This window comes from Triticum dicoccoides, chromosome 6A (genome assembly GCF_002162155.2).
Source record: "Triticum dicoccoides isolate Atlit2015 ecotype Zavitan chromosome 6A, WEW_v2.0, whole genome shotgun sequence".
Classification (NCBI taxonomy): Eukaryota; Viridiplantae; Streptophyta; class Magnoliopsida; order Poales; family Poaceae; genus Triticum; species Triticum dicoccoides.
The window spans coordinates 588960104-588971530 of record NC_041390.1 but is presented as its reverse complement, the minus strand read 5'-3'; the positions used below and the strand labels follow the sequence as shown (position 1 = coordinate 588971530).

The window sequence follows — 11427 nt, the reverse complement described above, 5'->3', positions numbered from 1 at the left end:
GTGATAGCTATGCTAGCGATTCCAAGGAAGAGGGAGCGTGCATGTAACTACAAGAACTCTCATAAACATCATCACCTACATAATACACACGGTATGGCACAACGATTCTATTGGTAAAATGAAAAATTCCGTCCTCTTTTCGAGCAAGTTATGGCTTATGGTCCATGGGAATTATTAGTTGATTAAAATGTATTTTCTGAAGATAAAATAGGTAGGGTTGATAATGTTACTTGTGAATTTAGTAAGTTTGCATCCTTTTGATGGAGCGATTGTCAAAGATATCATAACAATTGTCAATTTTGTGTTCCTTCTTATTGTGCATCTGAATAATTGGTAAATGAACCTCAATATTTTAACCTAGGAAGCAAACCTATTTTGAGCACTTTCACGACTCTGAAAATAGCATTTATGTATGGTGTAGGTTTGGAAAGATAAATCAGCAACATTGCCGGAAATTCAATTTGGCTCCCGGGCCCAAAAATAATTTTTCAAATGTCAAAAAAACCAAGACACAAATTTTGAGCACATGCTCCCGGGCCCAAAAATATTTTTTCAAGTGTCAAGAAAATCAAGACAAAAAAATTATGTGATCTTAGTCACATCCAAATGCTACCTGCAAATTTTGAGGCAAAAAGGTTAAGCATTTTGGCCTGTGCAAAAAATAAATAAATTGAAGACCAAATGTCACGTCAATTTTGTTTTTTCACCGACGAAACATTGTTGCTCCGTTTCACATGAAGTATGTCAAGCATGCTTGCGACACTAACACCAACATCTACAAAAAAAATCTGATTTTTTTACATTTTTTAATTTATTGTTCATCCAGGAGCATATGCTCCCGGGAGGCAAAACACCCCTCTCAAATCATGTATAAATTTTGGGAGGGGCGTTAAAAAATGTAAAAATTCTGATTTTTTTAGACGTTCGTGTTAGTGTCGCAAGCATGTTTGACAAATTTTGTGTGAAACGGTGCAACAGTGCTTCGTTGGTGAAAAAAATAAAATTGAGGTGACATTTGGTCTTCAAAATTATTATTTTTGCACAGGTCAAAACGCTTAACCTTTTTTTCTCAAAATTGGTATGTAGCATTTGGGTGTGACTACGATCACATAAAAAATTTGTCTTGATTTTTGACATTTGAAAAATTATTTTTGGGTCCGGGAGCATGTGCTCTCGGGTATAGCTGGCCAAACGGGCCGGGCAATCAAGCCAGCCCACAAGCACACCAACAAGGTCTGCCATGGGCCAGGCACGGCACAGGCTAAACGGGCCGTGCCCGGCACGCCTTGGGCAATGCCTGCCTCTAGAGGCTGGGCACGCGGGCCGGCTCGGCACGACCCGTTTTTAGCCCAATATGATCTAAATTACAGCCCAATATACCTAAAATATAGCCCAGTAGGCTGAAAAATATGCGGCCCAGCGTGCTAAACGTGCCACGGGCCGGCCTGTTTAGTAACCAGGCCTTGCCGGCGTGTGTACTGGAAAAAGAGAGGGGGGAAACGATGATCTTTTAGCCCAATAAGAAAGGAATCTACGATGATCTTTTTCCCCCTCTCTTCTGGAAATGGCTGGTATCAGACACGACACGCCTCCCGGAAAGAGCCGAGAAGGAAATTGTGGCGGCGCCGGAGGGAGATGCCAGCTGACCGTGGAGGCGGCGGCGTGGACCACGCGCCCATGGCATCGGCGGGCATCGTGGAAGCTCCCGGGGCGTGCGCGTCGGCTCCATAGGGCTTCCCCGGCCTCTCCAAGACCGGCATCCAGGTTACTACCCCCATTCCCCATTTCTTGGACGGAGGAGGTTCCTCCGGCCGGTCGACGCCGACGAGTATGCCATCGCCCGGCGCCGCGAGAACGGCGTGCTCGCGGTCGCTGCCGCCGGAGAAGAAGGCCTAGCCGGGGTCTCTCGTTGGCAATGTAGTACAATGAAGAGTAGGAAGTTCACCAACCGAATCAACCGGCGACAGATTTGGTATATATATACAATAGATAGTCACATATATACATACAGTTCGCTCATTTGACTTACAACGGCGAGAATCATCATTTTATTTACTCACTGCCTCTGTTGCAGCAGCATATATACTCGGTGGATTCTCATCCCATCCTGACATCCTCTCAGGTCTCCACTCTCTCGATCAGCTTGATGCCCGCCGCTTCCAAGATCTCCAGCGCTTCACAGCCGCAAACACACAGGTCAGAATCTCAGGATTAGTCATAACTCATAAGCATCACCAGAGTTGTTAATTTGCTTCTGCACTCACCAGGGATGTAGATCTCCGGCTCCAGAGGCCGGATCACCCCTTTCCTCTGGACCTTGTTCTGGAGCAAGAGCTGCAACAGAAGATGGGGACAAATTAACACATGTTTCTTTCTGATGCAGGTGTAAGGTGTGTGTGATGTGTGATGTGTTGTGATTGGGGTGCAGCAGTACCAGGGCTCCTATCGCTGCCGGTACCCCGACGGTGAGGGCCATGGCGGTGGTCGACCTGCCATTCTCGGTCTTTCCGAACTCCAGCAGCGTCGCTTGGTGCTTTTCGGTTGGTCGCCCGTCGGGGTACTCCACCTCGACTTCATGGTGGAGCAGTACCATATCCTGAATCGTGGGAGCAAAACAAAATTTTAGCTCGTCATGGTCCAAGTAAGCCAGTCTCTTTTAATTTATTCTGCAAGCCTGTTTATGATTGACATATGGTGTTGGAAAGCAATGTGAGATGTAGAAGTACAGGTTGGTCATTAAACTGTCAATCTACTACAATACTAATAAGTCTCTGCGCGTGAACTTTGGTGCTGCCAGATTCACAGTTGATTATGTCAAAAAATGATAAATAAAACTATTACTCTTGAGATCTTTGCCTCTTAAGTAACATTATGTGATTCTCTTCTCTGATAAGAAAACAGAGGTCACAGAGGCAGGAAAAAACAGAGTAGTGCTTCTGTTATATTGTTTGTACAAGAATAATTTCAATAGTTATATGCAATACATGAGACAGAACGACGATGAAAGATATTAAGTCTCACCTGCTCATTGTGGCCATAGGCCATTCTCTGTTCCATACGTTGGCAAATAACACTGAATGCACTTGAACAATCCTTAGGAATCTGTGTCTCCTCATGCAGCCCCAAGAACCTAGCAGGTGTAAGACCAGTTAAGTGATTCATCAGTTCTAACCGCGAATTTCAGAAGCAATGCTGATTGTTCCTAACATATTCTTAAATTATTTCTTGCAACCGTAGTCATTGCACATATATTAGATGTGCATGATTAAACTGGTACTTAAGCAGTCTGTAGAAGAGATGCAATTGGGACCCATAAAGCATAGGGATCAGAAACTAACTTGATGGTTTTGAGTATCTTGACAGCTAGTTCCTTTTCTTTGCAATGCCCAAGCATCATGAGTCTTGAAATCAGTTCATCGTCATGTCCTCCAGTTTCTTCACCATTTACCTTTGTGTTAGATGTGGATACATTGTTGACATTAAGGAGTTCGTTGAGAAAAATCCTATATGTTGGGCGATTAGTTTCTTGTAGCAGTGGATGATTTTCAGCATCAAAAAACCCAATTTTCGCCAGGATAGCCATGATCTCACTAAATCCTGTGCAAATGCAACAAAAATATTACACACTGCAAAGAGAACAACTCAGTGAAAAAAAAATATCAACACTTACCTTCATAACGAAGAGTGGACCTATATACGGTAGATGCTTCTTTGGAGATCCCATACAGGTCTCCATACATCAAGGAATTTCGATTTGGCAAGTGTTCCAGGGCAAAAGCGGGAAGCTCTGGTAGTCTGAGCCTCTTTGCTGACTCGTATAATTTACTACCTGTGGAAGTGGTAAGTAAATGATAACAAAGAACATATATAGTAGGTAATTATTAAATATGTACTCCCGAAAAACTAGACCCATTTCCTCGTATTTATATTGCAGGCATAATATATCATTGTTTAGCTGTTTCAACACCTTGTCACATTCCATGACATGAAAAGGGATTGCCAACTGTTTCATGTCCAGTGTGTAAAGTTAATGTATACACTAGAGAAAATTAGCTCCGCACCGTTGCAAAATCCAAAGGCTGTACAAATTGGAAAATACCACCACATGTGAGGCTGCTAAGTGGGCTCTGAGGCCACATGTTAGTGACACAGCTATGTATTTTCTAAGTCAGGTGATCTTCACAGCAGCAGGGGTGCAATTGGCCCGATGGATTAAGTATAAGGTTAGCCTTTGGTTCAGTAAATTTGTGTGGGTAAACCAGTCTATTGAAATGTGCTCCCTTTCTCTGGGCAATTGAAGAGATACGAGACTAACTTACCATCCACATTGATGGTCTCTCCAAGAAATTTGTAGACAGCAGGATTTCTTCCTGCTCGGATGGCACCTGCTGGACTCCAACTAAGAACAAGACAAATAACAATCAGAATTGCTGGTAAAACTTGTTTCATGCAATATTGTGCCACAAGCTCCAGGCGTGGAGACCTTGTTACACTACTGGTCACTATAGTTGAATTTACCTGAACTTGTAGGCCAGTGGATTGTTTGCGGCAGCTGGAGATGGAAGTCCACCACAGAAAGATGTAAAAGCCTTTATTTTTCCATTCTGAGCATGTGCTTCATCAATCATTTTCATCGACAACATGTGATCTGTACAGGAAATATATTCACAACATGTTCTGTCATGCAAAGTTGCTCCATGATGAAAGAACCTTTTCTTCATCACATAATATGCAATGACCATTTTTAGAGCTGTCTACATATATATGCTGGCCGTTATATTTAGCAAGTACCTATGCCAGGATCAAGGCCCATTTCGCAGAGTATAGTTACACCTGCTCCTTGCGCAGCTTGCTCCAACTTTGACATGGAATCATCAACATAGCTTGCTGTGACCAAGTGCTTCTTGAGCTATCATAGAGAAATGTAACTCAATCAGCTGAAGCAATTCCTCAATTTCCATATAGCACCACCGGTGGTTTAAGCTTACCTCTATGCATACTCTTGCAATGGCAGCATGAAAACTAGCAGGCAGCAAGCTGACTACAACATCAACCTGTAAGAGGAACTCCAATCATTTATTAATCTGCAACAACTTATGCACTCTCTTGACAAGAATGAGTAGAAATCTCTATCCTGAACTGCAAACATTTAAGGTTTGTACATGAAAAGTTAACCTAGGAATGCCGACAGAGTTGGGTATATTTATTTGTGACAGAAGTCTGGCCTCTTATGCTCACTGTAAGACACTATGAAAAGTACTAGTAGGAGTATTTGTTCACTAGAGAAATTAAATATCAGAGTTAAAATACCTGTGAAACAAGATTCGAAAGACTTTCAGTATCTGAAACATCGAGCTGAGCTGCTGTTGCATTCTTTATTCCGTCAACTGTCTGAATGCAGAGAAACAAAAACATGAGATAAGTAACGGACTAATGGTTGAATTCTACAAATACATATTCGGTTTGGACAAAAATGACAGCATAATGAATTTTCCAAAGCTTATTAATATCAAAAAACATGATAAAATTAACACACATTTTTTGCAACTAAAGTTTGCATAAGAGCTAAGGAGCGCACTGTACTGTGAGATTCACCTCTTCTGCATCTTTTTGATACAGAGATGCCACGACAACATGTACTTGGTCGATGTTTTGGTAAGATGTTAGAAACTCAGCAGCTGGCCGACAAACTCTCCCAGCTCCAAGGATTAAAACCTTTGGTCCTACTTTATCCATGCTGTCATCAATTCCGCATTCGCTGACTCTTCCTATCTTTAGAGATATCTCGGCAGCATTAGGATCTCCACGGTGCGCATTAGCGATAGAAGTCAAGGAATCGATGATCTTGTCTAATGTAGTCGTATCATCTGCTCCTACCTGTAGAATGAAATGCACCATATGTTTCAGTACAACATCAAACAAGGTTGTCTTTAAAGGCATGAATTGGTGAGGGGTGCTAAAAGTTAAAATACATCTTTATATTTTATAATCCAACATGCATTGCATCGAGTACATATGTTAATTATTAAGGTAGGTTTATATGATGTATCAGACCTGTGAGTCCTGATACTTTTTTCTGCAGAAGAGTTCCTAACGTTATAAGAAAAAAGACAAATTTCAACATGTTGTTAAATATCTGCTGTATTCAAATGCCAGAATAGTGGGGTCAAAACGTAGTACATGCATATTAAGAAGGAAGCTAAGAATCAAAGGTATACTGTTCAAAAGAAATAAAATGCTCCCAGAAACAGAGCCCTTCAGTTTCTTCCTTCCTCGAATCACTAGAGGAGCTGCGGTAGCAAAAATACTTACAAAACTAGCACACCAAAGAGAATGCCCAAAAATCATTTAAAGGAACACAGCTCAAAAAGGAAAGGAAATGAAAGGAAGGGATCACAAACTGATTCATGGCAGTCCAAGCTTCCAGTTAGTTGAAGTGGGAGCTCGGAAGACTCTGGTTGGCACAGGAAGGGGGTAGAGACCGAACATTTATAACCCACTCAATGATTGAGTGCAAAATATCTAAAGGGCTATGTTTGCCCAGACGTACTGATCTCTTCTTCTTATTTTTGTCTTTTTATTAGGTGATGACCCGATAGGGATGGGCAAAGGCGGTCCAAGAGCTGTTAGATCCAACTTCTTTCCTTTGATGTTCTTGGACACCTTTCAATTATTTGTACTATTTGCTTCATTATGCTCAGTAATTGATCAAAATGGCCACCAAAGGTTACCATCCATCATGCCCCAAACATAAGTTACCATCCATCACTATCAGTTCCACACTTTTCCTAGATGCAAAAGAGAATCAGAAGTCTAATTCTGTGACAACTGACGAGATGTCTTTTGGTAGGCCATCTTAACCTCCTTGACTATAAGTCTTTTGATGTATGCTTGTAGAAAATAATTTCTCTAAAAAGACTAAATGTTAACTACCAAACTAGAGACAGCATGTTGTGTTTACTTCGTACTGAAAATAGTTCACATCAGTAAGAAATTTTATTGCTTACTTCAAGCTCCGAGTAGGACATATCATCGATGCTTTGTCCAACATCACATTTAACCAAGTGAAAAGAACCCCCAGCTGTCTCAATGATGTCCAAAGCTTCATTTATAAGGAACTTATCAAAGAGGTGGCCACAGAGAGATACCTGTTTCATTGATCGACAAATTGTTAGGAGGCAACTGAGAAGTCATTATAGAGCAGATCATATGCAAGTTCCAAAAGATTTAGTTAAAAAAAATGCACCACAATATTAGAGAATTATATTTCTAACCAGGGTGGTGTACTTCTTATCAGGCAATGAATTCGCTGGAGTTGGTGGCAATTCTCTGCATAAGAGCAAAACAAAATGTTTAAAATGACATTATAGGCAGTAAACATGCTCGGAGATGGTAAATATTTACAGTACCAGTCATCAGTCATGACCAGAAAACTGTGGTACTGTAAACATAACTAATGCTAACAAACAGCAAATATAATAGAAAACACAATGTTCAAAAAATATTCTGAAACATGGTAGAAAGATAGACATATCACTTCAGACTGGAACTACATCCTGCCCACTGTCCAGTATGATTACCTATTTTCTTCCCTTTACAAAATATATCTGGGATCTCAAGGATTCAGGACATGAACAGAAATACATATCCTCTGAAACTATCAAACAGAATTATGACAGTTATGATGAGAAATATTTGAAACTTACATCATAGTCTTTCTCATCCGAGGAATATACTCATACAGAGGAGTGAGTTTGCCAGCATATGCGATGCAAGCTCTTCTCAAGTGGGAAGGAAGCTCCAGCAGTCCCTTAGCTGAGGCCAAGCTGGTAACAAATCTAGATAATATGTCTCCAAAATGCTGGGAGGCCTGCAGAGTTTGAGTACAAGAGAATAGGAGTCATCTCATAGCAACAAATTGGAACTGCAACAAAAATAGTTTATTTTGTCCTATCATAAATTTCTCACCTCTCTGGAAAACTCTGTAGGCAGAATGTCAACAGCTAAGCAGATCACACCATCGCCTTCCATATCATCATGGTACAAATTAGTCGAAGTATCATGCCTAGATTTGCATATCCAAGGTGATTTGTCAAAAAGTCACTGGCTAAGCAAAAACCACCAATTATGAAGAAGCAGAACCAAGTATCTGTGTGGTACTACTCCAGAGTATTTACCAGAGACGGTTCTATTTATTTATAATTAACAGACAATGTGCAGAAGATTACAAGCAATTTAAATTTATGCATCCGTAGTGAATATCCAAAATTCTTACCGGAAGAAAGGCCTCTCTATTGATGTACTTCTGTTCACAAATTCTATGGAACCTCCAATGTCACAAGTTATATCAGAAATGCCAACCAAAGGGCACCCATTCTTCATCAACTGTTGTAACTGGTCAATGCTCAATAGTCGTGGGAACCTCCTCTCCCAGTACATACAGTTAACTGTAGTAATGCATGGATACAAATTAGAATATAATGGCTAAACGCCTAGTATCGCTACTGCAACAGATAGAAGATTTTTTATGAAATCTCCATGATTTATAAGTGTAAACTATACACCCTGCAACCGGCACCTCATTACATTAGCAACTCTTATCAATGCCAGCATCAGTTTAGAACCAGCACTGTTCTGTGCTATGCACTTCAATGCATAGTATCTTTATATAACTAAGTAACATAGATGATGAAAATCCTATGGTCTAGACTTGTTTTAGAGATTGTGCCAAAAATACAGAAACGTAACAAAATTGAGCAATATAAAATGAAAGCAATGAGTTGTGGACCATACCAATGGCAGATGCATATGGAGCAATCCTTTCATGAAAAACAGGGCGATAGTGTTCTGGATGAGCATAATAGTCAGCCTACAGACAATGTCGATGAAAGATTTCTTGCAGTCAGGCTACTGAAAAGCGAAGAAATACTAATAAAACAGAAGAGATGGAAACTTTTATTTGGCTAACACCGTAGTTCAAAATTTACGAAGAGAAGCGAAAAAGATCAGTAGTGGATTGGTTAACAGGATTAGGAACGTGAGGGCATGATCAATGTACTGTAAACAGGCAAAACATTTGAACATCTCTTTGCAGCAAATTAGTTGAACGATGGAAATTGTATTATGAGAAAAGGGTATCATGTTATGACAGGATAAATATTTTATTTCAGTTAAGAGTAATGACCTATGCTGATGTTATTATACCTTAGCATTTCCTGTTAGAAACTAAAAACCAACATTTATTTGATAAACTTAAGAAATGTGCATTACTTTGTCAAAACATCTGCTGGGATCCTTGGGTGCGACCATGTCTTTAGATGTGACAACACATCCATATAGTTGGAATGCTCTCCTGGTTGACTGATGATGTGGAGGCAGACTCTTTCCCTGTATAATTTCAGGAATAGAGCAAACTGAGATATATTAAGCTAGACTTGCAAAAATAATAATCGAATACTGACCCATAACCACTCAATCAGTAACCAAATTTGCTAGCATAGATAACGATCCACAGGTGGCAGAGATTTCGTTCATTTCAATGGGGACAAAACCAAACTCACAAAACTAACTGTTGTTTTTATATACTTATAGATGTGAAATTTCTGGCACAAAAGGAGTAATACCGCAGAGAGCTCGGGGAGTTTGTCAGCATCAACGAAGGTATGTGGCAATAGCTTGAATATCTCTTGTGCGCCCTGCGAAACTGTGACACATGAAGTTATAAATGTGAGTAAGTGTGCTGCAACCAGTAACCTGAATGTGAAGGCAACGAAAGTGAACACTGGGATTACCATTTCCGGATCCGGTGAATGCAAATACAATCGGACAAATTCCAGATGGAAGTCCATATGTTGCTATCTCTTCACCAATGGCGATGACTGCAGCCTTGGCTGCAGCGAGGGAAGGATACATGTGGGATTGCCCCAGAGACAGAAACGGAGTCGAGTACCCAAGGCTCAGATATCCTGAAATTGCAAGGGAAATACTTTAGGACAATGCATAACTAACAGTTGCTTACGACAGAACAAGTTGCCCTTCATGATAAGTCGAGATAGCAAATTGGAGCATCGCAGGCATAACAATATCAGGTCAGGGCATGAACTGAGAAATAAAACAGTGTTCTTACTCTGCCCGAGACCGTGTAAGAAGTCTATCAGTCCAGCTCTGCCAGCAAATTTCCCAAATGCCAGCATCCTTTTCCCATCGTCGTCGACAATTAGCTCATAATCAAACAAGGACACTCTTTCCTCCATGATCTGAAAAATATGAACCAGCAATTTAGCGCACCATTTCCTCCTCAGAAATGCGTATGCGCTATATGATAACTACCTTATCTAACAGCGGCATATTTTCTTTCTGGGCCTTGTGGGTGTGCGAGAAGAATGCATATGCTCTATCCGGAAGAATCATCTCTAACTGCACAATTAAACACATCTCAGACCGTTTCCACAACTGTAATACCGTCACAAACTGTAAATCAAAGTCAATTGGAGCATCTAACTTAATTGGTTACAATGTTACCTTTGGTTGCTTGATGCCTACGATGAGGCCACACTCTGACAGATCTTCTGAGATCTCGCACCCAGCATCCTCGTACTGAGCATCGTGGTGGATCCTCTTGGTGCTTGGCTGCACGATGATCCGGTTCACGCCGGATTCGCGCTTGCCTCCTCCGAGCACAAGACGAGCGCAGTGGGAAGGAGTTAACGGCGCCCTCCTCTCCCACATATTGACGGTCTCGGCGAGAATGCCGATGACTCCATTTCCCAGCAAGGTGTCATTTCTCTGAGTGAAAATGAACGAACATTCCATTGGTGTCAGAGAGTTAATTATTATCACAAAATCACCCGATTTAATAGCAACAGCCGAAGGGATTGTGCCACGCACTTCAGTTGTCTCGGACCCCATTGTGGATGAGCGCAATTAAGTAGGCGTGACGATCATGAACCTGTTGGGGTCTGCTCCAGAAACTGAAAAGAGTGCCTCACATTCGGATTCAGGTTATCAGAATTTTTGTTACAGTTAGATTTCCTGCCACAAGAATACAGTTAGCAACAAACACCACACTGCATACTACTACACCTGGTAGTGGTTAATCAAGAATATGTGTTATTCGTATGCTGTTCATTTTTCAAACGTGTGTAAAATAGTCATGTTCACTTGAGAAATAAATAGTATATCTGTTTATTTTCAAGAAAAGGAACATGACAAGTGATACGGAGTTACTAGCCACTTGAAATGCGCTTTTCTATTCATGAGAAATGAAAAATGAAAATGTGCGTCCAACACTATTTTTTGCTTGCTAGAGGTAACTGTCAGATACTATACTAAGATAGACAACTAGCTAGTAAAATTGGGGTAAAAAAAAAACAAGCTAGAGTAGTAAATTTGTGCTATCCAGCCGAAAGTTACTATCTCGTAAGCAAA

General features: G+C 40.8%; 1 protein-coding gene and 1 long non-coding RNA gene across 2 annotated transcripts in view; one reads left to right on the top strand and one right to left on the bottom strand.

Moving 5' to 3' along the window:
- Nucleotides 1–1926: 1926 nt before the first annotated feature.
- The window catches only part of LOC119318189 (alpha-aminoadipic semialdehyde synthase-like), a 10729-nt gene continuing 1228 nt past the window's right edge, over nucleotides 1927–11427 (bottom strand). The window contains exons 2-26 of the mRNA XM_037592705.1: nucleotides 10888–11031; nucleotides 10522–10785; nucleotides 10330–10416; nucleotides 10127–10256; nucleotides 9792–9965; nucleotides 9624–9703; nucleotides 9271–9387; nucleotides 8794–8869; nucleotides 8276–8447; nucleotides 7969–8065; nucleotides 7707–7870; nucleotides 7275–7329; nucleotides 7008–7148; nucleotides 5596–5877; nucleotides 5311–5391; nucleotides 4989–5054; nucleotides 4792–4909; nucleotides 4519–4648; nucleotides 4320–4399; nucleotides 3671–3829; nucleotides 3339–3597; nucleotides 3022–3130; nucleotides 2435–2596; nucleotides 2265–2334; nucleotides 1927–2174 (exon numbers count right to left, since the gene is read on the bottom strand). Coding sequence (XP_037448602.1) covers nucleotides 2119–2174; nucleotides 2265–2334; nucleotides 2435–2596; nucleotides 3022–3130; nucleotides 3339–3597; nucleotides 3671–3829; nucleotides 4320–4399; nucleotides 4519–4648; nucleotides 4792–4909; nucleotides 4989–5054; nucleotides 5311–5391; nucleotides 5596–5877; nucleotides 7008–7148; nucleotides 7275–7329; nucleotides 7707–7870; nucleotides 7969–8065; nucleotides 8276–8447; nucleotides 8794–8869; nucleotides 9271–9387; nucleotides 9624–9703; nucleotides 9792–9965; nucleotides 10127–10256; nucleotides 10330–10416; nucleotides 10522–10785; nucleotides 10888–10908 — 3150 coding nt within the window. The 5' untranslated portion in view covers nucleotides 10909–11031 and the 3' untranslated portion in view covers nucleotides 1927–2118. The remainder of the gene's footprint in view (nucleotides 2175–2264; nucleotides 2335–2434; nucleotides 2597–3021; nucleotides 3131–3338; nucleotides 3598–3670; nucleotides 3830–4319; nucleotides 4400–4518; nucleotides 4649–4791; nucleotides 4910–4988; nucleotides 5055–5310; nucleotides 5392–5595; nucleotides 5878–7007; nucleotides 7149–7274; nucleotides 7330–7706; nucleotides 7871–7968; nucleotides 8066–8275; nucleotides 8448–8793; nucleotides 8870–9270; nucleotides 9388–9623; nucleotides 9704–9791; nucleotides 9966–10126; nucleotides 10257–10329; nucleotides 10417–10521; nucleotides 10786–10887; nucleotides 11032–11427) is intronic.
- LOC119318191 lies at nucleotides 2077–9809 on the top strand. Its single transcript, XR_005154009.1, has 3 exons — nucleotides 2077–2196; nucleotides 2384–2641; nucleotides 9592–9809. It is a non-coding gene; the product is annotated as an uncharacterized LOC119318191 (long non-coding RNA).